The sequence below is a fragment of the Panthera tigris genome, chromosome A3 (assembly GCF_018350195.1).
Source record: "Panthera tigris isolate Pti1 chromosome A3, P.tigris_Pti1_mat1.1, whole genome shotgun sequence".
NCBI classification, from domain to species: Eukaryota; Metazoa; Chordata; class Mammalia; order Carnivora; family Felidae; genus Panthera; species Panthera tigris.
In genome coordinates this window covers 116,243,530-116,268,503 of record NC_056662.1, presented here as the reverse complement: position 1 = coordinate 116,268,503, position 24,974 = coordinate 116,243,530, and the positions used below count along the sequence as shown (strand labels likewise).

General features: G+C 37.2%; 1 protein-coding gene and 2 non-coding genes across 4 annotated transcripts in view; all 3 read left to right on the top strand.

The window, feature by feature from the left end:
- Positions 1-24,137, top strand: part of WDR43 (WD repeat domain 43) — a 45,117-nt gene extending 20,980 nt beyond the window's left edge. For both annotated transcript variants that reach the window (XM_007088855.3, XM_042982248.1), the window contains exons 6-18: positions 3,891-3,993; positions 4,763-4,827; positions 7,540-7,711; positions 8,993-9,079; positions 9,959-10,090; positions 11,574-11,705; positions 16,303-16,389; positions 17,010-17,041; positions 18,044-18,107; positions 20,647-20,760; positions 21,219-21,288; positions 23,570-23,616; positions 23,721-24,137. In XM_007088855.3, coding sequence (XP_007088917.1) covers positions 3,891-3,993; positions 4,763-4,827; positions 7,540-7,711; positions 8,993-9,079; positions 9,959-10,090; positions 11,574-11,705; positions 16,303-16,389; positions 17,010-17,041; positions 18,044-18,107; positions 20,647-20,760; positions 21,219-21,288; positions 23,570-23,616; positions 23,721-23,909 — 1,294 coding nt within the window. In that variant the 3' untranslated portion in view covers positions 23,910-24,137. The remainder of the gene's footprint in view (positions 1-3,890; positions 3,994-4,762; positions 4,828-7,539; positions 7,712-8,992; positions 9,080-9,958; positions 10,091-11,573; positions 11,706-16,302; positions 16,390-17,009; positions 17,042-18,043; positions 18,108-20,646; positions 20,761-21,218; positions 21,289-23,569; positions 23,617-23,720) is intronic.
- LOC122237521 lies at positions 9,537-9,616 on the top strand. The gene has a single exon (XR_006216123.1). It is a non-coding gene; the product is annotated as a small nucleolar RNA SNORD53/SNORD92 (small nucleolar RNA).
- LOC122237522 lies at positions 10,384-10,459 on the top strand. Its single transcript, XR_006216124.1, has one exon. It is a non-coding gene; the product is annotated as a small nucleolar RNA SNORD53/SNORD92 (small nucleolar RNA).
- Positions 24,138-24,974: the final 837 nt, after the last annotated feature.

The following is a 24,974-nucleotide window of genomic DNA, read 5'->3' as shown; positions in this document are numbered from 1 at the left end:
ACCTTTATTGGGGTATAATTGATGTATAATAAACTGCACATGTTCTTCCTTTTATTTTAATGTTTATTTATTTTTGAAGGAGAGAGAGAGACAGAATGTGAGTGGGGGAGGGGCAAAGGGAGAGGGAGACACAGAATCTGAAACAGGCTCCAGGCTCTGAGCTGTCAGCACAGGGCCCGACGCGGGGCTCAAAATCATGGACCACGAGATCATGTCCTGAGCTGAAGTCGGATGCTTAACCGACTGAGCCACCCAGGCGCCCCAGGATGTAAATTTTAAAAAATAAAAAATAAAATTAAGAAAAAAACAAACGTTAAAAATAAATAAGTAAATACATAAATAAATAAATAAATAAATAAAACCTGTTGTGTAAAACATTAAAACAAAGTTATTACAGACATTTGTGTATAAATCTTTGTATGGACATATGATTCATTTCTTTTGTGTAAATACCTTGAGTGCATGGGTAGATCATATGATAGATGTATATTTAACTTTTTAAGAAATTGCCAAGTTTGGGCCCCTGGCTGGCTTAGTCAGTAGAGCATGTGACTCTTGATGTCAGGGTCATGAGTTCAAGCCCCATGTTGGGGCTACTGAAAAAAATTGTCAAGTTTTTTCAAAGTGATAGTACCATTTTTACATTTTACATTCTGACCAGCTATGTATAAGAGTGCAAATTCTTTCATATCCTCACCAATGCTTGATATAATCATTTAACCTTAGCCATTTTAATAGGTATGTAATGGTACCTCCCTGTGGTTTTAGTTTGCATTTCCCTAATGGCCACTCATGTTGAGAATCTTAGTCCTGTTTGCTATCTGGATATGTTTCTTGATGAAGTATCTGTTCATATGTTTGGCCTATTTTTTATTGGGTTTGTTTTCTTACTGAGTTTTGAGAATTCTATATATATTCTCAATATAAACCCATTATCAAGTATATGCTTTGCAGATATTTTCTCCTAGTATGTGCATTGTCTTTTTGAAGAGAAGTTTTAAATTTTGATGTAGTTCAGATCATGTTTCGAGATCTTTGCTTAATTAATCCAAGGTCACAAAGGTTTTCTTCTGAAAGATTTAGTTTTAAGGCTTGCATTTTGAGCTAATATGTGTATATGGTACAAGGAATGAATGACAGTTTTTTAAAAATTTTTATTTAAATTCCAGTTAACATACAGTGTAATATTAAAAAAAATTTTTTTTAATGTTTATTCATTTTTGAGAAACAGAGTTAGAGTCAGGGAGGGACAGAGAAAAGAGGGAGACACAGAACCTGAAGCAGGCTCCAGGCTCCAAGCTGTCAGCACAGAGCATGACGCGGGGCTCAACTCACAAACTGCAAGATCGTGACCTGAGCTGAAGTCGGCCGTTTAACCGACTGAGCCACCCAGGCGCCCCGACATACAGTGTGATATTAATTTCAGGTGTACAGTATAGTGATTTAGCACTACCATAAATACCCAGTGCTCATCACAAGTGTACACCTTAATCTCCATCACCTATTTAGCCCATCCCCCACACCCCCAACCACTAGTTGTGTATAGTTAAGGGTCTGTTTCTTGGTTTGCCTGTCTTTTTCTCCTCTTTGTTTGGTTTCTTAAATTCCACAAATCATATAGCATTTGTCTTTCGCTGACTTACTTCACTAAGCATAATACTTTCTAGTTTCACCCATGTCACTGCAAATGGCAAGATTTCATTTTTTATGCCAGTGTGTGTGTGTGTGTGTGTGTGTGTGTGTGTGAGAGAGAGAGAGAGAGAGAGAGAGATATGTATATCACATCTTTATCCATTCATCAATGGGCTGTTTCCATAATTTGGCTATTGTAGATATTTGGTATTGTAGAAATATCAGGTGCACGTATCCCTTTGAGTTAGCATTTTTTTTTTTTTTTGAATAAATACCTAGTAGTGCTGCTCTTGCTGGATTATAGGACAGTTGTGTTTTTTACATTTATTTATTTATTTAGAGCGAACGAGAGGCAGAGAGAGAATTCCCAGCATGCTCTGTGCTGCCAGTGAAGAGCTTGATGTGTGGGGGCTTGATGCCACGGACTGCAAGATCATACCCGAGCCAAAATCAAGAGTCAGATGCCCAGTGACTGAGCCACTCAGGCACCCCTATTTTTAACTTTTTTTTTTTTTTTTGCAAATGTCTATTTAGGGGAAAGTGGGGGGATCTGAAGCGGGCTCTGCACTAACAGCAGTGAGCCCGATTTGGGGTTTGCACTCAACGAACTGGGAGATCGTGACCTGAGCCCAAGCTCAACTGACTGAACCATCCAGGCACCCCCTTATTTTTAACTTTTTGAGGAAACTTCATAACTTTTGCAGAGTGGCTGCACCAGTTTGCATTCCTGAATGGATGGAAATTTATGTTCTTATGTTAGGAATATCCATTGGTCTCAGTACCATTGGTTGAAAAGACTATTTCCGGTGAACTGTTTTTGCATATATACATGGAAATACACATACAGTTGGTTCTTATTTGCAGTTGTTATGTTGTATAAAGTCCTCATGAGCGCACAGTTAGTGATACTGAACTGTGAGTCCTCCGGGAAATATAAGGTTAGGTTTCTGCAAGTTTTGTTGGTTACATTTTTGTCATCTAATCAATATATAGCCTCGTTTTATGTGTGTTTCTGTTTGAAAATACATCATGTATATAGTTAATTAACTCCTGTCAGAACAGAGTTTACCTAACAAATATTTTTTCCCTTAAGGCATATTACAGCTTCTTTTGCTCTTAGATACATGAGACAGCACTTGAGCACTATACTTAGGGCACTGTTTATTTTTTTATTTTTTTTGAGAGAGAGGGCACAAGTGAGCGAGGGGCACAAGTGAGCGAGGGGCAGAGAGAGGGAGGGAGAGAGAAGTGGGGCTCACCCAAATTGGGGCTTGAGCTCACCTGAAGTGTGGTGTGGGGCTCGTGTTAACCTGATGGAGGGCTTGAACTTACAAACTGTGAGATCATGACCTGAGCCAAAGTCTGATGCTTAACTTACTGAGCCATCCAGGTGCCTCCTTAAGGGACATTTTAAAAGTGAAATCACCAACAAAAACATGAAAACAAAATGAAAATACTTTTTAGCATTCTAAATAATACTAATGATACTAAATAATACTGATAACACTTCTGTAGTGTGAGAGCTGAAGGAAGAAGTCAGAGCATAGCCTTGTTGAACATTGTGAGCAACTCTTATTATTTTTCACTGCTTTGAGCATTTTTACTGCTCTGTTCAAGACTATGGAAGTTCCACAAATTCTGATTCAGAGGCTAACAAATTTTAGCAAGTAAGCAAATTCTCAAAGAAGGAATCCACAAATAATGAGGATCATTTGGGTTAAATATACGCATGGGTCTATTTCTGGACTCTATTTTCTTTGCATTGTTATCGTGTGAATTCTCAGATTAATCTATAGATTCAGTGTAAACCCAGTCAAAATCTCAGCAAACTCTCTTGTAGAAATTGACCATCTGATTTTAAAATTCAAAGAGAAATGCAAAGGATGTAGAATAGCCAAAACAATGTTGAAAAAGCAGAAAAAAGTTGGAGGACTCACATTGCCTGATTTCTGGACTTGTCAAGCTACAATAATCAAAACAGTGTGGTATTGGCATCAAGATAAACAGATTAGTGGAAAAGAATAGAGAATGTTACTAATTGTTTAAATCTGCATAAGGGCATTAGTGCTTTCTCTTTTCTCTGCAACCGTGTTAAGTGGCAGTGACACAAATGGGTCTAAGTTTGATCTGTAGTCTCTTTATTTAGCTTTCAAAAGATGCAAAAACTATTGGGAATCTAATGCTGTTACTCCCGTTAAGTGCTCATCTTTTTTTGTTGTTAAATTTCTTACTACCTAATCATGGGTTTTGTTATCTAGGCAGGTCCGGTCAGAAAACAAAGAAAAGAATGCAGTGATGTCTTTTACAGTTACAGATGAACCTGTCTATATTGACTTGACGTTGTCAGAAAATAAAGAAGAGGTAAATGGCTCAATTTTTGAGAATTTGTTTTTGGATTTCACAAATTATATTTTTAAAGTTAGTGTTTTGATGATTTAATGATTTGGGAAAGTAGGGGACATGAGGGAAGAAAGAACAAAATGTAACAAAAATCTTCTTGGACTGTCCGGAGTAACCATTAAATAAATCACTGGTGTGCACTTCCGAGCAGGGGGACCGTGTCCATGGTGTTTTCAGGGATCTTTTTTTTTTTTTTCCAAATTGTTTTAACGTTTATTTATTTTTGAGAGACAGAGCATGAGTGGGGGAGGGGCAGAGAGAGAGGGAGACACAGAATCTGAAGCAGGCTCCAGGCTCTGAGCTGTCAGCACAGAGCCCAATGCGGGGCTTGAACCCACAGACTGCGAGATCATGACCTGAGCTGAAGTTGGATGCTTAACCACCTGAGCCACCCAGCCACCCCCCGTGTTCAGGGATCTGACTGCTCTGACATGCGGGGCCTGCCAGTTTCTTTTGTCAGTGACTTTGCACTTGGTAGTGACTTTGCTCCTATAACTTCCAGGCTGCATTCTCCTTGTTATCTTCTTGGCTTAAACTTTTATTTCTATGCTTGACAACAACTCCAGTTGTTTAGATGACAGTAATGAATTTTAAATGCAAGAGTTGTGCCACCTTGGTGTTCTGACTTTTTCTCTGGTTATTTAAAGGGGTGAGGAGGACAGTTGAAGTTTTATAAGTATATTATGAAAGCCATTCTTCATTAGAGTAATCAGTTTAATTTTTCTTTTAGCCTGTCAAGTTAGCTGTTGTTTGCAAAGATGGTCAAGTTCATCTTTTTGAACACATATTAAATGGGTAAGTACGAAATTTATCAAGTCAAATTTGTTTTCTTTCCCTGACTTGTTATTCTTTTTTGTTCCTACCTCAGTATTCTTTGCCTTATATTACTTTTCAGTTAGGTTGTTTTGAAAGAATTATTAATTATCCATATGAGTATATACATTTCCAGTGAGGATTCAAGTTTTCGGATTGTGGACCATTTCTTCATATTTGTGGTAGTAAAGTAGTTTTATGATATATGCTTAGTAAATGTTGGCAGTTCTAATGATGCATTTTGTTGGTTTACCTTAAAGTTTATATTTATTTTGAGAGAGAGAGAGAGAGTATGCATGCATGCATGAGAGGTAGTGGGGCAGAGAGAGAGGGAGAGAGAGAATCCCAAGCAGGCTCTGGTCAGCTTAGAGCCTGACATGGGGCTTGATTTCATGAACCGTGAGATCATGACCTGAGCCGAAATCAAGAGCTGGATGCTTAGGGTGCCTGGGTGGCTTAGTCGGTTAAGCATCCGACTTCAGCTCAGGTCATGATCTCCCGGTTTGTGAGTTCAAGCCCCATGTCGGGCTCTGTGCTGACAGCTCAGAGCCTGGAGCCTGCTTTGGAATCTGTGTCTCCCCCTCTCTCTGCCCCTTCCCTGCTCATGCTCTGTGTCTCTCTGTCTCCCAATAATAAAAAAATGTTTAAAAAAATTTAAAAGAGTTGGATGCTTAGCCAACTTAGCCACCTAGGTGCCCCTCTAGTGATACATTAAAAATTTTTTTTTACCGTTTATTTATTTTTGAGAGACAGAGACAGAATGAGCAGGAGAGGGGCAGAGAGAGAGGGAGACACAGAATCTGGGTCAGACTCCAGGCTCTGAGCTGTCAGCACAGAGCCCGATGCGGGGCTTGAACCCACAAACGATGAGATCATGACCTGAGCTGAAGTTGGACGCTTAACAGACTGAACCACACAGGCATCCCTCTAGTGATACATTTTAACTGAAAGTGGTTCAGTTGGAAAAGTTTGCTTGTGAACTTGGTAAAACCTTGATTTCTAACTTTGATAATAGTTTCCCTTGCCATATATATGTGGATCAATGAAACATGGCAGTGCTATTGTTTTGGTGGACAGAGGGGGGTGTTGCTGTTAGCATGTGTAGTAGTCATAGATCTAGGATCAGTAAATTATGACCTGTGGGTCAAATCCAGTATGACCATACGTGGCCCCCCAAAACTAAAATATTTACTATCTGCTCTTTATAGAAAGCTTGGCAACCTTTGCCATTCTCTGTAAACATGGTCTGAGAATCAATCGTGTGAACTTTAAGATGGTTTCAACTTTTTGTCAGTTGGTATTCTTCCTTTTACAATCCTCATGTAGAAATTTATTTAAGTATAAAATTGTTATGAAGGCATAAAACATTTAAAAACATTTAGGATGTGTAGACAATAGGTTATAAAGCCTAATTCTCCCTGCATTGAGTTCTACTCCCTAGAGTAACTCTTAACATTTTTGGTGTATAACACTTGAGGCCTTTATTGATACAGTCATACGCGTATGTGGAACATATAACTAAGGGCCCAGAGATGGTGGGCTGCTGTGAGGAATTGGGCACCTCTCCATGGGCAATAGTAAGCTGTTGCTTTTATGCAGAAGACTGATAAGGTTTGACCTCATCAGGTATTAAGTGTTAAAACATTATTAAGCTTTTGAGTCATTCTGTCGGATGTGTTGAGAATAGACTACAGAGGGGTAGAAGACCAGAAATCCTGGATGGAGATGGTTGTGGAGTCAGGATAACCAGGAGGCATGAGCTAGAAGGATGGTGTGGTGCACCTGTTGGGAGTAAGATGTCTCCTCCCGGTGTGAGGAGTGAGAGGCTGAGACACAGTGAAGGGCGGGGCTGTTGGAGGCAGGAGGACAGTGTATCAGAAGCATCATCAGCCTGCACGGTGGATGCAGAGACCAGACTGCTAAGAAAGGAATTCCTCAGGAGTAGTGTTAGAATGACAGCCACTAGAATCTTCAAGAAATCTGGGGGAGTGGCCCAGAAATCATTGGATGACAGCAGGAGAGGGAGGTATCTGGTATCTGGTAACACTTTCCCAGGTTTTAGAAGGGAAAGAGAGACAGACTATTCATCTTGAAATGTTTGTGAAGAACACGGAACACTCTTAAAATCATCTCATGCCTAGGCTTCTGACATAAAGGCTATGGAGAGAAAACAGCTACAGCTTGGGAGATCTGCCCTGATGTGCCAGCGTAGAGCAAGAAGCTGATGAAAGCCCTTGGATAAGCAGTAGATAATGGAATTTTTTATATTAGACGATGGAATTTTGTTGTTTATATTTTGCTGATAATTTTGCTCTTGGAACTGCATTGCGGAGGTCATGGTGAGGCTTTTGTGGGTTGGAAACAATTGGAAATGGGACTGATTGGAACAGGGCATGTACAGAGAGTCCCCTGGGACTGAAGCACAAGGCAGCGAGAGAGTACCTGGGATCTTGGCGCCCTTTATGGGGCTTGGCAATGGGATGGAAGGGCACATGGTGTCCAGGCAGATTTGGTGGTGAGGTCTTGCTAGATGAGGTCTTGACAGCAACACTAGTGGTGTGGGGATCCTGGTCACTCTGGTGATAGTGTGGAGCCCACAGGAGGTTACATTTCTTGACTTGATGCCAGCTTCAAAGCATTCATAGGAGACGTTTCAAATTTTCTAATCTATTTTTTTTTTTTTTTCATTTCTAGATACTGCAAAAAGCCTTTGACTTCAAATTGCACAATTCAGATAGTGACACCTGGGAAAGGCAAGAAATCAACACCAAAACCCATTCCTATTCTAGCAGCTGGGTTTTGCTCAGACAAAATGTCATTGTTGCTTGTATACGGCAATTGGTTTCAGCCCACCATTGAGCGAGTGGTACGTAGATACTACTCTGGAGTAAAGCAAAATAGCATCAACGTGGACATGAAAAAAAAAGATGACTGTGGAGTGATTCATTGGTCTGCTTATTTGAATACTTAAAAAGAAGTCGTGTATTTTCGTGTAACTGAAGGATCTTTCACTGGGTAGTTTATTTTAGTTTATGAGAGCTATGTATGTAATTTTACTTCACCTAGCATATCAAATATTTTAATCCTTAGTCAATATGAAAAATTATTTCTGATATTTTATTCGCCCTTTTTTTTGGTATTCTGTCTTTGAAATCGGTATATATTTTCACTTATGCACATACCCAATTACCCAAAAGATACATCTTAATAAAAGAGCCTTTAGTAACAGTACTCATTGAGTTTCCTAAGTGGAAATGTAATGGGTGGTGCAATTACTTAACTTTTTTGAAAGTTTCTTTGGAGACTTTTGGTGAGTTATGGGCGTGTCCAATAGGTGATTTCTTTAGCTTGCATTTATACTGCTTTTATTCAGTAAGGCCTTCTGGGAGATGATGACTGAAATATTATGTGCCCAAGCAAACTCTTGTGGAGTTTATTTTACTTTTTAAGAATTTAACACATGGATATGGTTTAATAAAAAAGGGAGAAAGGTATTAAGCTATAAACGTAACTCTCTGTGCTGTACCTGGACCCCCTAACCGTCCTCTAAAGATGCAGCCATTGTTTCCTGCTTGTTTTGTGTCCTACCAGATGCTAATTAATTATATGGGCACAGAACAGAGAATTACATAAAACCATACAGGCTTATGGGTAACATGTACTTTGCTGCATCTGATTGTCCCCCTTGTAATGGCACATCAGGATTTAGAGATCCACCTTAGAGCAATTTGTTCATCAGCAGTGCTGTCTTTGACTTGCTTGTGGAAAGTATAGTGGGGGGACCCTAAATAGCCCGGATTATTTTTTTACAAGGGTGACAAACAGGAATCATTAAAAATCTGTTATAGTTTAAAAACCTCTTCATCTTTTAAAACTATACATGTGAAAAATTTGAGCAGTTCATAACCGAAAAAAGTACACATTATGCTTAATATCTTCAGAGTTGACCCACTTTTCTCTGCTGCCATCAGTCCGAGTAGTGGGCAGTCTGGGTGGCTGAGTTTTGTGGGGAAGCTTTCTATACTTTTTTGTATTTTTATGAAAATGCACAAGTACGCATTGGCTTTTCATGTTATTCTTATTTCCAATTGCTTTGTTTGACATTTCCGCCCCCTTTCTTCCCCCCTCCTTAAAATTATATTCCCAGGCTTTAAGTTCCAAAGAACCTCACATGTGTTTAGTAAGAGACATTTCAAACTGCTGGGCCCCCAAAGTAGAGACGGCTATAACAAAGGTGAGTGCATTTCGTATTAGAAGTTGAGAAAAAAGAGATTTGGGTGAATTGAATTGTTATATAATATTATGTTTAGACTCTTTAATACCCTCCTTATGATCTTAACAAATTGGTGAGATTAAGTTTTAGGTAACAAGATTATACAACTTCTTTCCTGTGCTTTTGATTTGTTGAATGAATGAGTGAATAGACAACTAAAAGTTAAAGACTTGGGAGTTAGTCCTTTACCCATGTGTGATCATTAAATAAATACAATATTTGTCAATAACTTATTTTGCTGATTTCAGCATTTAAAGGAGGAATCCTATATTTAAGGATATAAAGCCCTATATGATGGGTTTGGAATTAAATACCATATTTAAGCTTATCATCATGATTTTCTATTTTGAATATAACATGGCATCTACATGTAGATACATGTTTGGCAGTTTAATGAGGAAAAAAAAAAAGCCAAGACCTGCTATGATGACATCCATATATGGTTTCGCTTCTGGCTGAGTTTCAGAGATGACACCTTTCTCTTGGCTGTCTGAGCATTTCTGGCAAAGCTGGATTACTGGAGGTGGTAGTAAAATGTACAACTTCACTCTCTAATGTTTTTAAGTAATCTTTAAATGTTGTTTTTCCTGGTTTTTACTCATGTGCTATTGAAAACCTTAAAACTATAAACTTTCAAATTATAATTTGGAGACTTATTTACTAACATTCAATTAAAATTTGTCTGTAGTTCTTATCATATTAAATTAATTATGTTAAGATTATGTTAAGATTTTCCAGTAGAAAAACCAATTAAAAGCTGTTAGTTTTCTTTGGGGCTAAATCTTACAAGGACTGAGGCATAATTCCCTTTGTCACTTGCTGGCTATTCCTTTTTAACAGGTGAGGACACCAGTGATGAATTCTGAAGCAAAAGTTTTGGTGCCTGGGGTACCTGGTCATCATGCAGCTATCAAACCTCCTCCTTCACAAACTGAGGAAGTAGAGAGCAAGAGGAAATTAGGGGAAAATGAGGTAATAGAATCACTGACCATTTTTGAGTTTGAAATGTAAGATTACTCATGAGACTAACAAATTATTGGGTAGAGCCAAACTTGAAACTTTAGGAACTTAACTAAGATTGCTGCTGGTTCCCTCTCTCATCCCGAGCAGCACAGGTTCAGAAATTCCAAATTGTAACCCGAGGCTTCTACTTGGCCACTGTTAATGGAGAAGACAGACTCTTACTAACTAAAGAGGGTGCTGTTTTGACCATTGTTAGCAGTCAGCTGGGTCACATAATTGAATACGGTACCTTAAGCCAGGACTTGCTGTGATGATTTCCATTGGGTTTCGCATGTTGCTGAGTTCCAGTGATGCCTTTTCTCTTGGCTGTCTGAGCAGTTCTGGCTAGTTTACTGAGTGTTGGCCTTTAAAAGTGGTCATCACTATAACCTCTTCAAGTGCTTACAAACTTCATTTTTTCTCAGCTCCCTAGACCTTCCTGTGGTTACTGTACTTGTCTCTGTAGACCTTTTTCTTATGTGTCACCCGAAATGATGTGAAATTTTAATTGTTTTATCATTAGAGAAAGATTGTTTCTTTACCTGATTTTAAATGTCTTCCTTTGTAGGGTGTGTGGGGGGATGGGGCTGAGTAGTTGTTCATTAAAATTATTCCTTAGTAACATGGTATATGTATTTAAAAATAACGTGCCAACTTTCTTTAACCTGGCCTAGATCCAATTATTTAATTTCCTCCTGCCTTTTTTGATTTTTATGCTAACCTAAATAGGAGGCTTTGCCAGAGCCTATTTGCCATAGTAGTCACAGAGTATTTGTATTTTGATTTAGTTACTAAGAGGCGGGCAGAACATGGTTGTTAGACTTGTTTTAATAAGAGATAAGTTCTCTACAATTGAGTTTTTGTGTAGCAAATTGCATCCTGTTTATTTACACTTAAATTTTAGATTCTTTTATCAAGGGAACTTGATTTAGTAGAGCATCTTCTAGAAAATCATCATTTGGAACTAATAAATGAAAAATAGGAAAAGACATTTTAAAAATTGTTTTGGGAACATAGTTGTCTTTATTTTTCATTTTCTTTTGATAATTTTCCTTTTTTACAGATCTGAGGCTGATAACCAGGGGTAGCTCTAGAAGGGAAAGTTCTTTTGATAATAGGTCTTTTCTTGTGCTTTAGTAATAAGATACCAGATCTGTGTATTTTTTGAATCTTCTATAGAGAGATGTTTTTATGAATTACATTTTCAAATCATGACTTCTCATGCACTTCCAGATCACTAGGATCTGGAACCTTGGATTGCAGATAATACATTGGTCTCCATCATTGGCTTTATGGTAGTAAGATCTTGTTGGAATGAGAAAGAGCTTGTTTGTGTTTTTCATTGTGAACCAGTCAGTGCTTTTGTTTTTTGAGACATAGGAACAAAGTAATTCGACCAAACTACTTTAGGCCTTGTCTAGATTAACATTAATAGATCATTTCTGTTCTGCAGGTTAGCATTGAAGAGCGCCTGGGAGCACTGGATATAGATACAAAGAAAGAGAAGGATGACCTTCCACAGACAAATAGCTTTCCAGTTCTTCTCACACAAGGATTAGAAAGTAATGATTTCGAAATGTTAAATGTAAGTATTATAGCAGTTTTTAAAATGAATTAGGACAGTTAATTTTTCTTAGAAAGTGATTGACATAGCACACTCAGACTGAAGAGTCATGTGATAAAGCTGTTTTGAATTTAATATTTTGTGAGTTTAGTCAAATACATATCACTTGGTGGCACTATACAGACAGTCACCAACCTACAAAGGCATTGTATTAAATTATTTTGAACCTGGAATGCATTTTCTCATAGAAATATTGTTCTGAATTGTTATTAGGTCTTAGGCTTTAGTTCACAAAAGCCTTTATTAACATAGTGTAGCTGAATTATAATACTCAGCATTCTAGATCACAATTTATATTTTTTTCTGTAGGAAAATGCGTTCCTGAGTTTTTACTCTGGATTCCAGAAACTTATTTCCCCCTGGCCGTGAGAGGGGGCGGTGAGGTGGAACCTTGGCAATGGGTAGGAGGTTTGGGGGAAAAATTGAAGAGGGTTGGGGGTTATCTTGTGAAGTATTTAGAGGTAAAATACTGGAAATTTATATAAGGGAAGCATTTATTATTTGTGTGTTTGTAAGTTGGTGACTGCTTGTATGAAGTGACTTAATTAGGTCCCCTTAAATTCCAGAATGTAACAGTGATCTGTACAGAAAATTGAAGTGTAAAAATTGGATTTAAGCACTGCCTAATTAGATTAAAGCAGTTTACATTTTCTTAAGTGCATTTATTCTTAGTGACTCAGCAATATTATGGTGCCACTTAGTATTGATATGCCTTTTAATATGTAACCTGTGAATAGCATCTTTCTGATTTATATTTTGATCTAAATGGGAATATCTTATATTTGTGTTTAAGGTGACTTTGGCATAAAGGGGAAACTACATCCTAAAACTTAAGGTTGCTTGTAAAATAGTTTGTAAGTGTATGTAATTTGGAAGGTGGATTTTAGTTTAATATGGCATAGAAATCTAGGTGAAAAATAAGCTGTAGAAAACAGCTGACCGTTTTTAAAATACACTGTTAACTTACCTGTTGTTATTGCCTCCTTAATTGTGCTTTGAAACCTTCCTCAGTAGTATAACTAAATCAGTTCCCAATTTTTTTTTTTAAAGAAACATTTCAAAACATTTAAAAAATTATTACAGTGGACCACCATGGACTCATCACTCAGTTTCAGAAATGATCAAATCTAGCCAGTCTGTCTGTGATGGTTTCATTTATCTGCCCACATGTCTCCACACATTATAGTGAAGATATCTTTTAGAGACATCATTTTATCCATAAATAAATCCCTGTTCCACTGACAATAGCAAGTCCTTTTAAAAACAAGCACAATCCAGTGTGCCTAGGTGGCTCAGTTGGTTAAGCGTCTGACTTCGGCTCAGGTCATGATCTCGCGGTTTGTGAGTTCAAGTCCCGTGTCGGGCTCTGTGCTGGCAGCTTTCTCAGAGCCTGGAGCCTGCTCTGGATTCTGTCTCCCTTTCTCTCTGCCCCTCCTCTGCTCATACTGTCTCTGTCTCTCTCAAAAATAAACGCTAAAAAAAAAAACAAACACGATCTATTATCACACCTAATAAACAGTAATTACTTAAAACCATCAAATATCCATCAGAGACCATCAAATATCCCTGATTGTCTCATAAACTTCTTTAGTTTTTATTTTTGCTTCCTTTAAAACAGGATCCCTGTGAAGTCCACACAGTATTGGGTAGATATATGCCTCTTCTGTCTCTTGCAGTTAATTTTTTTTTTTTAGAGGAGCTGAGTTATTAGCTGCATAGAGACCTCATAGTCTGTATTTTGTCTCCTGCAAAACTCCATTTTATTGGGTCATTTAATCCAATAAATGTTGTCATTAAAAAAATTTGTTTTTAACGTTTATTTTTGAGAGAATGGGACAGAGCACGAGTGGGGGAGGGGGGTCGGGGGGTGGGTGCACACAGAATCTAAAGCAGGCTCCAGGCTCTGAGATGTCGGCATAGAGCCCGACCCGGGGCTCGAACTCATGGACCCTGAGATCATGACCTGAGCTGAAGTCAGATGCTTAACCGACTGAGCCACCCAGGCGCCCCAATAAATGGTATCATTTAACATGTTCCTCTGTCATATTTTCTATACACTGGTAGTTGTATCTCAAAGCTTGTAGAGATTCAGGTTAGAATCTTTTGGTACTTCAAAGTTGACAGTGTGTCCTTTTATTAGGTGTCACAGTTTTTGGGACAAATGAAATGATGTTTATGGAAGCATTTCTTAAATTATAAAGTATTGTACACATAAGACTTTCTCATTATTGTATTACTTAAGTAGAAGTAATTGGAAACTAGAATCCTGAAAAATTGGGTGCTGGAAAAGACCTGTAAATGTTATAGTGAGGGCTTAAAATAACCCTTAAAAAAAAAGTATAGAGATTTTCCCATACTGTATTGCCTGGGAGATGCATTCACATATTCTGTACTTCACTCTAAAATAAAAAGCGAGACAAGTTAAAAAAAACAAAACTCTTTTCTCCTAAAAATAGTCTTCCCCATTCCCCAAAGTGACCTTATGAGGACACATGAAATATAGTAGGAGGACTTAAAGAATGAAAGAAGGGAGGTAGCAATGGCAGGGATACATCATGTGACTAAAACTGAGGTTAAGAATCCCCACCTTAGAGGGGTATCTGAGTAGCTCAGTCGGTTAAACACCAGCTTCGGCTCAGGTCATGATCTCACAGTTCGTGAGTGCAAGCCCTGTGTCAGGGCTCTGTGCTGACAGCTCAGAGCCTGGAGCCTGCTTTGAATCCTGTGTCTCCATGCCATAGAAAACTTGACGTTAAACTTGTGGCTTTAGGAAGGTGGAAATTTGACTCAAAAGAAAAGGCTATAGCTTATGAAAAGAGAAGAGAAGCCAAGTTATTGGCACCCAGAAAAGATAGAGATTTTAAGATTTTTAAAAATTTACTTAATTTTTGAAAGTGCCATTTATAGTAGTACCAAGAAGTTAAGATAAATGTATAAAAGATGACTTTCCCTCTATATTGAAAATTACAAAAATTGAGAGAAATTAATAAAGATAAAAATATATAGATATCTAAACCATGTTTGTAGGTTGAAAGATTTAATACTGTTAAAAATGAGGAATTTCCCCCACATTTGTGTTTTTAGTGCATTCCCAATTAAATTTCAACATCTCCAAGTAAAATTGGAGGACTTACCCTACTTGATTTCAAGATAAAGTTACAGTAATCAAGATAGTTTGGTATTGGTGAAAAATAAGTATAAATTAAGAAACCACAATAGTCCAGAAAAAGACTACACACAATTGATTTTCAATAAACGTACTAACTTGGGTTAATTGAGAAAGTAAACTCTTCCCAACAATTGGTCCTGAATCAACCAGATACCCATATGGGAAAAAACTGGTCCTGAATCAACCAAATATCCATATGGGAAAAAACGCATCTCAACTCTTACTTCATGAAAGTCAACACAAAATACATAAATGTAAAACCAAAACCTGCAAAACTTCTAGAAAAAAACAGGATAAAATCTACACAAACGTTTGTGGATGAAGTCTTAGATGGCTTCCCAGCAAGCCATCTACAGGAAAAAATGGTCATTTGGACTTCATGAAAGTTGAAATCTTTTGCTCTTGAAATGACACTGTTAAGAGAGTGTGGGAAGGCAAGCTGCAGGCTGGGAAAAAATGTTTGCAACTCCTTCATCAGACAAAGGATTCATATCCAGAATACACAAACATCTGGATAATGAGACTCAGGTCAAAAAACCATTGGTAAAGGTGTGAACAGATCCTTCACAAAAGAATTCAAATGGCCAATCAGTGCATGTAAATGTGTTCTGTGTCATTAGTCATCACAGATGAGCAAACTGAAGTGACAGTGACGTGATGCTGCACACCCATTATGGACCCATAAAAGACAGTTCCTCTGTTGGGGAGGATGTGGTGCAGCTGGAATGTCCTGTCATGGTGGTGGGGATATAAAATGGTACAGCTACTTTGGAAAACAATTTGGCGACTTCTTAAAAGTTAAGGATTTATTTACCTTAAGACCCAGTCATTCTACTGCTAGGTATTTACCTGGAGAATCAAAAATACGTTCATATAAAGACTTGTACACGAATGGTCATAGCAACTTTATATTTTAATAGCCAGAAACTAGAAAGAACCTATCTTTTGATTGGCTTAAAATCTTATCAAAAAGTTGACAATTGTAAAAGTTTTGTTGCTAAGTGTGATTTTAGTGTGTTTTGCTCACTCTTATGTGGTTATAACTCTAATTTTATGTAATGATGGTTTGGCAGCTTCTCTAAAGTGGCATATATCTGCATTTAAACGTATAGAGGTGTTCTGTATTATATAAAAATTTGTTCATAAAGTTTAAAATTTGTAGAGAAGAAATCTGTTTATCAAATGCCCTGATTCCTGAAGATTATACTTGCCTGATAGCCATGGACATTAACATAACATTTTTCAGTCAGTCCCTCCAGCAGCCGTCATTCACTAAAGTTCAGTTTGTAGTTTGTTTGGTTTTTAAAATCATTTTTACTAATAGTTTCTCCTGTAGTGTCCTTAGCTTCTGAATATGCTTATCTTTATATTTCTTTTATTTTCTCACAGAAAGTACTTCAGACTAGGAATTTAAACCTAATTAAGAGGACTGTATTAAGGATGCCCCTGCATGCTGTTATTCCATTGTTGCAAGAGGTAACTGAATATTCTTTTCATTTTAAGGTCCTTACACTGTGAATTAAAGAGAATCTGTATAGAGAAATGGATTTGCAGTATATAAGCAAGCAGAGTGTTTAGAGTAGATGATAGATCTACTTAAATAAGATGGACGTAATCCATAGTTTTTCTGTGTATTTTTTTATTGAGATATAATTCACATATTATAAAATTCACCCCTTTGACGTGTACAATTCAGTGTTTTTTTAACATATTCACAGATTGTGTAGTTCTTACCAAAAAAAAAAAAAAAAAAAAAAATCCTGTACCAGTTAGCCACTCCTCATTCTCCCTTACGCTCAGTTTCTGGCAACCACAAATTATTTTCTCGCCCTGGATTTGCCACTTCTGAACATTCATTCATATAAATCCTAGCCAGATTTTTTATCAGGTAATTACTCTTACTGTGGGAAGTATTCCTAGATTATGTTTGTTGAACATTGAAGAATTAGGAAATTTAGGAATTGTTTAGGAATAGTGATTTCCTAATAGTCTTTTCTATATTTTCTTTGTTCTTCTGGATGTTATGTATTGTGGGAATTGGTGCAGATTTGCTGCCTCTGACGTACTGTTGCTAATACTGTTTTTCTCCCCCTCAGCTTACAAAAAGATTGCAGGGACATCCTAATAGGTAAGATACTTAGGTGACTTAAATTGCTTTGATTTTATAAACATTTTAAAGGTGACTGTTAAAAACAGCAATTTCTGACAGCATGAAATTACATAGTGGGTAGCCCCAAATTCTAAGTAGGAAGACTCTTTAAGGGTCAGACATTGCTCTTCCTACTGACTTGAAGGATTCTTATTCCTAAGATTTTAGTATAGTTTTCTCCTTTCTTTTAGGAAACTCGTGTTTGGTGTTTTGTTTTATTATTAGGTCATTTAATGAATTAGTCTTAAGATGTCATCCTAATCATATATAAAATTGCCATTTGTAGAATTCTCCCAACCTAAGATATTATAAGGAAGTATTTTATATGACTGAATTTTGTGGGTCTTTCTTGTTAATAATCTGATGATTAAGTATATAAATAGGAAGTTGGTATGTCAAAGATCCTAAGCTTTAAGTGTAGTATTTTCGGTGCTACAGTATATAATAAAGTTTTTCTTTTAGTTTTCTTCCCCCTCATAGACTCCCGTAGTGTTTGGAGCTCACAAAGAAAAGCCAAATAATTCATCGATTAGGCCGAGCTTATACATTTTTTTTGGTCTGTATTTGTCTGTTAATGTGGCATGGAAATCTTTTGCTATTTGTACCTGATAGTGAGTAGATGTTCGGGGTAAAATGCAAAGTCCGTTAAGCCCAGTTTACTGAGCCCATAATTACTGTCTGTTAATTATGAAGTAAAGTATGGGATTTATTCTTGAATTGTTTTAGAGGGAAGGGAGTTTTGTCCTCTTCCGGTCCATGTAACTCCCCCCTCACAATCCCTCCAGAGATGGGTATATTTCAGATCTCTGTTAGAGTCTGAAGGGATGAGAAGTCAGTGGTTTATTTCGTAGTGTTGTTTTCACAGGACACAATTTATGGATCTTCACTTGGCCTAAATTCTTCTAATATTACAACTCAGTTGTATTTAATTTTGAATTTGTGAATATTTGTTTACTTGGGTTTTTTTTTTCTTTTTTTCAGTGCTGTTTTAATGGTTCAGTGGCTAAAATGTGTGTTAACGGTCCATGCATCCTACCTATCCACAGTAAGTCGTCAGCTGTAGTTTGCTTTGATAAAGATTATAAACTGAGGGGTTAATAGAACCATCCTCTCTCCAACTGCTCTTCAGCCATCAGCTGCTGCTTTTAAAGATTTTATTTTTCCCCAGGTGTGTGGTGTAGTAATGTCCATTGTTGCCTTTTGTAAATTGGCCTCTTTTTTTCCCCTGGGTTTTAAAAGTAATATATATTCTGTAGAGAACTTTGAAAAAATACAGAAAGGAGAAAAGTAGCATGCTGACTTATTATATTAGCCTTTAGATGTAGTTTTCTATGTATGTAACCTGTTTCACAAAATTATTTTTTACATTGTATGTATCTCTCCCCTGTCCTATCTTGTCCCAGGACAATAACAAATAGCTTGTGGTAAAAATGAAATTAAATATTTAATACATGTCATTTTGTAGGACTTCTGTAAGCTCTTGATTATCTATGCAAATGGGAAGCATGGAACATAAAATCTTAAAGCAACACCAGAAAAAAACAATTTTATGTCATAATATGAATTGTGTTCTTTGCCACATCATCAAATCAGTTATATTTTAAGCTAGAAATAAAATTATCCAATTTACTTTTTTCTTTAATTTTATTATTTAGTGCCATGTAATAGGTTTTCTTAAGAAAATTCTTAATGTTACTCTTCCTTTAAACAATTTTTTTCAATGTTTGTTTATTTTTGTGTGTGAGAGAGCACGAATGAGTAGGGGAGGGGCAGAGAGAGTGAGAGAGAATCTGAAGCAGTCTCCAGGCTCCTAGCTGTCAGTGCAGAGCCCAGCGCAAGGCTCGACCTCATGAACTGTGACATCATGACCTGAGCCAAAGTTGGACACTTAACTGAGCCACCCAGGCACCCCTATTCTTACTTTCTTAACACAGTGTCATCCAACTTCGCCTGGTCCCTTGTCCCTTGTTCTGTCTCAGGCTCCTTTCCCCCTTTATTAGTTTGAAATCGGGAGAAACAGTTGGATAACCAGCAGTGTGTTCTTTGTGTCTGGGGAGAATTCGCCAGGATGTTAGAATGTGGGGAGGTACGCTGTTGGGTTTCCCAGGTTGCAGAATCTTGGGAGGGCAGTTGAGGGCAGTGGTGAGTGGAGTGGCTGATTGGCATCTGATGGGCAGGCACAGAGTCCCACAAGCTTCAAGACTTGGGACTGTGGCTGGTAAACCGGGCAGCACTTACTTTGTGACCTCATTTACTTGTGTAGAAGTGAAAAGAGCCCTAGGAGGCCTTGTAGTGAAATTCATTCCCGAATCAACTCCTAAGGTTGAACTGCTGGAGTAGTAGTTGTGTAATGTTCACAGTCATGGCAAAACAGACCAAAGAAGCGTGGTATAGAGAGGACTCGACTGCCGAGAGTTCTCTCACCTCAGAAAACAGCGGTTTTCCTTCTACATTTCCTTCCTTTCCTCCTTCCTTATCAGGTATCTTTACCTTCTTTAAGCCGAGGGACTGTGCTAGGCATGGGGCTTAAGTAATGGACAAGACACTCAGATACCCATATTCCTGGAACTTACCTTCTGAATAGGGACAAATAAGAGATGATGGTAATTGGAATGTGATCATGTTAAACTTTGTTTTATTCTTTTTGTGTCTGTTTGCTATTTAACATGTAAATGAAATACTCTTATTTATGCTAAATTGTCAGTGATAGGAGGACAAGTAAAGGCTAATTAAAGGGCAGAGTAGGGTCCATTTTTTGTTCCTATGGAGGGACAATTTAATCCGTGCTTTAATTCCTTAAGCATGGTTCATAGGATTCATTAATAGGGAGTATGTTTGAAATACGATAAGGTCAGCTTCGTACTGTGTTGCTCTGTTGTGCTGGTCTCTGGTCTCTGGAAACTGGGAAGAGCTTCCTTCAACTTGCTCTGAGGACTTATGGTAGAAGTAGATAATACAATACTGTCAGAGTAAGTTTCAGAGGAAAGTCCTCTTTATCTCGGAGATATATGGTGGGGATGCATATATTTTTTAATGTTTGTTTATTTTTGAGAGAGACAGTGCAAGCAGGGGAGGGGCAGAGAGAGAGGGAGACACAGAATCTGAAGCGGCGTCTAGGCTCTGAGCTATCAGCACAGAGCCCGATGCGAGGCTCGAACTCCTGAACCATGAGATCATGACCTTAGCTGAAGTCTGATGCCCAATCTACTGAGCCACCCAGGCACCCCGGGGATATATCTATTTTTTATTCAGTGTCTCATTTGTATTGACCTTCTCTAAAACCTCATGATCAGCACAAAGAACAGCACCCTCCCCTGCTTTTTCTTGAACTACCTTGCAGTTTCTTCTGACCCTATATCATTACTTAACAAAATCCATTGGTTTTTTTTGCCATCAGGACATTGAAGGCCTACAAAAATCTGAGATGTTGTTAGGCTGTGTCCCAAGCAGACACTGCCACTGGATGTGCAAGCAGATACTTGGGGGGCAGTGGCTGAATACTTGGGTGTGTCTGAGCATGATTTGTATGTTTGTCATTTATACTTTGTCATGATGGTATGACATCATCTTTTTTCCCTCCCTAGTTGCCTGATCTGGTACCCCAGCTGGGGACACTATACCAGTTAATGGAAAGCAGAGTAAAAACTTTTCAGAAACTCTCCCACCTTCATGGAAAGCTTATTCTTCTGATTACTCAAGTGAGTAAATCAAATTGTTTTGTGCTAAACTTTGGATGTGATAGGAATACAGGGAGGAATTGAAAGCCGTGTGTTTCAGCAAGAAATTGATAAATGTTAATAACTCGGAGATGTTATGTATTCGATCGTAAGTAAACCTAATTATGCCTGTTTTCCAGAGGGGTTCTCACTATCCTATTTCAGTTGTTAATATGCTTAGGACAGTTGTGCTATGAACAACAAGTTCCAGGCACAGAAAGAAATTCTGATCACCTTACAGGGTTTTTCAACTTTTACAGAGTAATTCTTTATCGTATTTGGCAAATTTGCTCTTTGCTCTGTATTTGACTATCATATTAAGGCCATCCACCGTAGTGGTTGAGGGCAAGTTTACTGTGAGGAAGGTGGAGTGTGGTGGGGTTGCGATACTTGAAATATCTGTGTACTCTGTTTCATGATAAAACCGTATTGTCTTTCAGGTCACAGCTTCAGAGAAATCAAAGGGAATGACTTGTCCTGAGCAAAAGGCAAAATTGGTATATGAGGAAGGTAAGGTTTGGGGGCAGTGTAGAATTTAGAATTGGAACATTCATCTTTTAACTTTGAATTCTGTTATCTTATTTTAAAGAACATGAATGTGAATAAGATCATGCTTGGCACACCTTCTGTGGCAAAATACGATCAAATAAGAAAAGAGAAGGCACAAATACAATAGAGTAACAAAAAAGGGCATTAGGTATGGAAGAGATGAACAGAAGTAGGAGAACACTGTGAACAAACTTTAGGCCAGCACATTATGACCCTAGATGACAATAGGTAATTTCTTAGGAAACATTAATGACCAAAGTTGACTAAGTAAAAAGAACTAGAAACCTTGAATAAGCTGATGGCCCTAAAATTGGTTTAATCAAAACATTTGCTCAAAGATGCCAGGCATAGAGTTTTTATAGGTGAATTTTGATAGTCTTTCAAGGAATAAGTCATTTTTGTTACAAACAATTTTGGCATTTTATGAGTCAAAACCAGATAAGGATATTAAGAAAACAACATTTTAGACCATCTTCAAATATCCTGAGTAGCAGATTATAGAAGTGCTTAACTAAAATACCAAGTAGAATTTATTTAAAGATTGTAAGACAATTTAGCATCAAGGATTTATTAATGTAGTTACTACATTAACTGATTAATAGAACACTATATACGAATAGATCTAGAAAAAGAATTCCATAAAATTCAGTCTTTATGTCATTATTGATAATCTAAGCAACCTCCAAATTTAAAGGAATTCTCTTAATCTGTATCAAGGCAGAGTTTGGAAGCATTCCCATAAAGTCAGGAACTAGACAATAATGTACTTTTTATTGCTTCTGGATATCCTGCCTAGTACTGTATGAAAGAAGTGAATTCTAGAACATTGGACTTGGCAGTTGTTAACCATCACAACTTAGAAAATGCAGCAGAATCTACAGTTATACCATCATGAATGAGATAAGGAAGTAAGTTTACTGGATATCAAGATCAGCAAAAAGGAATCGGAATCAGTAGCATTATTATGTTCCAGTAACATATTGTGTGTCTACTAACATGTGTCCCAGTCAGGAAATCTATTAGGAAAAAGATCTCATTCATAGCAGCAATCAAAACTATGAAGTCCCTAGAAATATATCTAAAAAATGAAACAAACCTTTATATAGAGAAAATTACAGAACATAACTGAAGGACATAAAAGCATACCTGAATTAATTAGACTTCATGTGCATTTTTCCAAATTTTATTGAGATACAATTTACCCATGACATTATATTTTTTTTTAGGTGTGCAACATAATGATTTGATATATGTATGTATTACGAAATGGCCACCATAATATATTTAATTAACATCCATCACCATACATAGTTGCATTTTCCCCCCCTAACAATGAGAACTTTTTTTATTCTCTTAGCAGCTTTCAAATAAACCGTACAGTATTGTTAACTATGGTCACCATGCTGTACATTATATCCGCAGGACTTCTTTATTTTCTAACTGGAAGCTTGTATCTTTTAATTTTCACTCATTTCTCCCTACCCTCCATTCCCCATGTCTGGCAACCACCAGTCTCTTCTCTGTAAGTTTTGTGTTGTTTAGATTGCACACATAAGTGAGATCATACAGTATTTATTTTTCTCTGTCAGACTTACTGAACTTAGCCCAGTACCCTCAAGGTCTATCCATGTTGTCATAAATGGGATGATTTCCTTTTTTAAAAAGCTGAGTGATATTTAATAGCTGAGTTCAGTGGCTGAATGTGTACCACATTTTTTTTAAACATCCATCCATTCCATCAGTGGACTCTTACTTAGGTTGTTTCTGTGTCTTGGCTGTTGTAAATAATGCTGCAGTGAACATGGGGGTGCAGGTATCTCTTTGAGATCCTGACTTTGTTTCCTTCGACATCTACCCAGCAGCATAATTGATGGGTCATCTGGTAGTTTTATTGTTAATTTCTTGGAGAGCCTCCATACTGTTTTCAGTAATGCCAGTACCAATTTGCATTTCTACCAATAGTGCATGAGGGTTTCCGTTTCTCCACATCCTTGGCTTAAGTTTTTAAGGATGGATTTTGTTAAGGTTTTGGTACTTTGTCCTACTCAGTGAGATCTTGGTGGAATAAAACAATAAATGTACTTTTATGCAAATAAGAGTATTAACTTAATGTTACTTCTTAGGTGGATGATAGCTGAATATATTTCTAAAAGTACATTCAGGAATCTGATTCTATTTAGTTTTTAGGGCTCTGCCCTCTGCTTGTTGATTACAAACTTAAGGTTGGGTTTTCTCCTTGTAGAGTCTTCTGAAGAGGAGTCAGATGATGAAATAGAGAAGGATTCTGATGTGAGTGATTTGTTTCCTGTTACATAAATCTGCTTTTATATCCTTGTGTTCTGTAAGAACGAGGGCTTAATGAATGCTTTCCTTTTTTAATATATTTCTACCAGGATAATTGGGATGAAGATGAGGAAGATAAAGAAAGTGAAAAAGATGAGGATGTTGATGAGGAGGAAGAGGAAGAGGAAGATGCTGAAGAAAAGGACGAGGAAAATGGTGAGGACAGAGATGTGGCAAGTGAGAAGGAATTAAATGGAGACTCTGATTTAGATCCTGAAAATGAAAGTGAAGAAGAATGAAGATGGAAAAGAAGCCAATGGAACTATGTAATCTCTGGCTCACCTTGCCCAGTGCTGCCGAGTTCTCCTGGGAGGGTTGTCTCTGGGACGGATGCCAAGGACCGTTGCACATTTCCAAGTTCCTCATGGTGGTTCCCATGCCATCTTGCTGTCCTGAGTGCCCCAGACTTAGCTGTGTAAATAAGAGTGTTTCATTCAAATGTTAATAAACTTTACACAGTAAATAGACACATTTTCTGCAATGTACTGACATGAGTGTCCAATATATGGTATATTTTTATAATATAATATCCTAGTATGGTTGGTTATACCAAGAATTGACAGGAGTGAAGATGAAGACCTTTCCCTTGTAGGGTTTCAAGAACTGGACTTTGTGAAGGAGTCAGCTCTTATCTCAGGTCGGTATCTCTCGTCAAATCCAGATATGAAGCAGCACTAGTGAAAACAATTTTTAATTTGGTACATTTTCATAAAATATGAAGGGATGACTAAAGATTCATAGTAAAAACGGTTGCGATTTTAAAAATTAAATATCAATTTCCCTAGCTTGTCTGTGAATGGTGGTGATCTGATTTGAGTCAGGCTGAATATTTGGAGTGCTTCCCCTAAACAGCCATTTATTTTTTAATCTGTCATGTGGAATATTTTTTTAAAACACACAAAAAATTATGGTAATTAAAAAAACTAAAGAATTAGCCATATTAAGGATTTTTCTTGACTGCAAGTTGCCTGTAAAGAATCATCAGTGTATAGATTTAGAAGTATCCATTACTTGCAACTTTTTAAAAAATTCAGTTATAGCTGCTTTTGAAGAGGTTTTCACTTTTATTTAAATTACTAATGGATCAAAGAACAATTGTTTATTTTTTTCTCTTTGGTTTTAGATATTAATGATAACCTTGTTGGAATTTTTTTCCAAAGAAAATATTTTTATAATTCAGTAATTTAATGTTTTCCTTCCTTTTCATTATCCACTCTTGGCAGTGTTAGGGTATCTGTTTACCTTTAAAATAATAAATCTGACTCAAGATTTTTTTATGTATCTATAAATAAGTATTTTGGTGT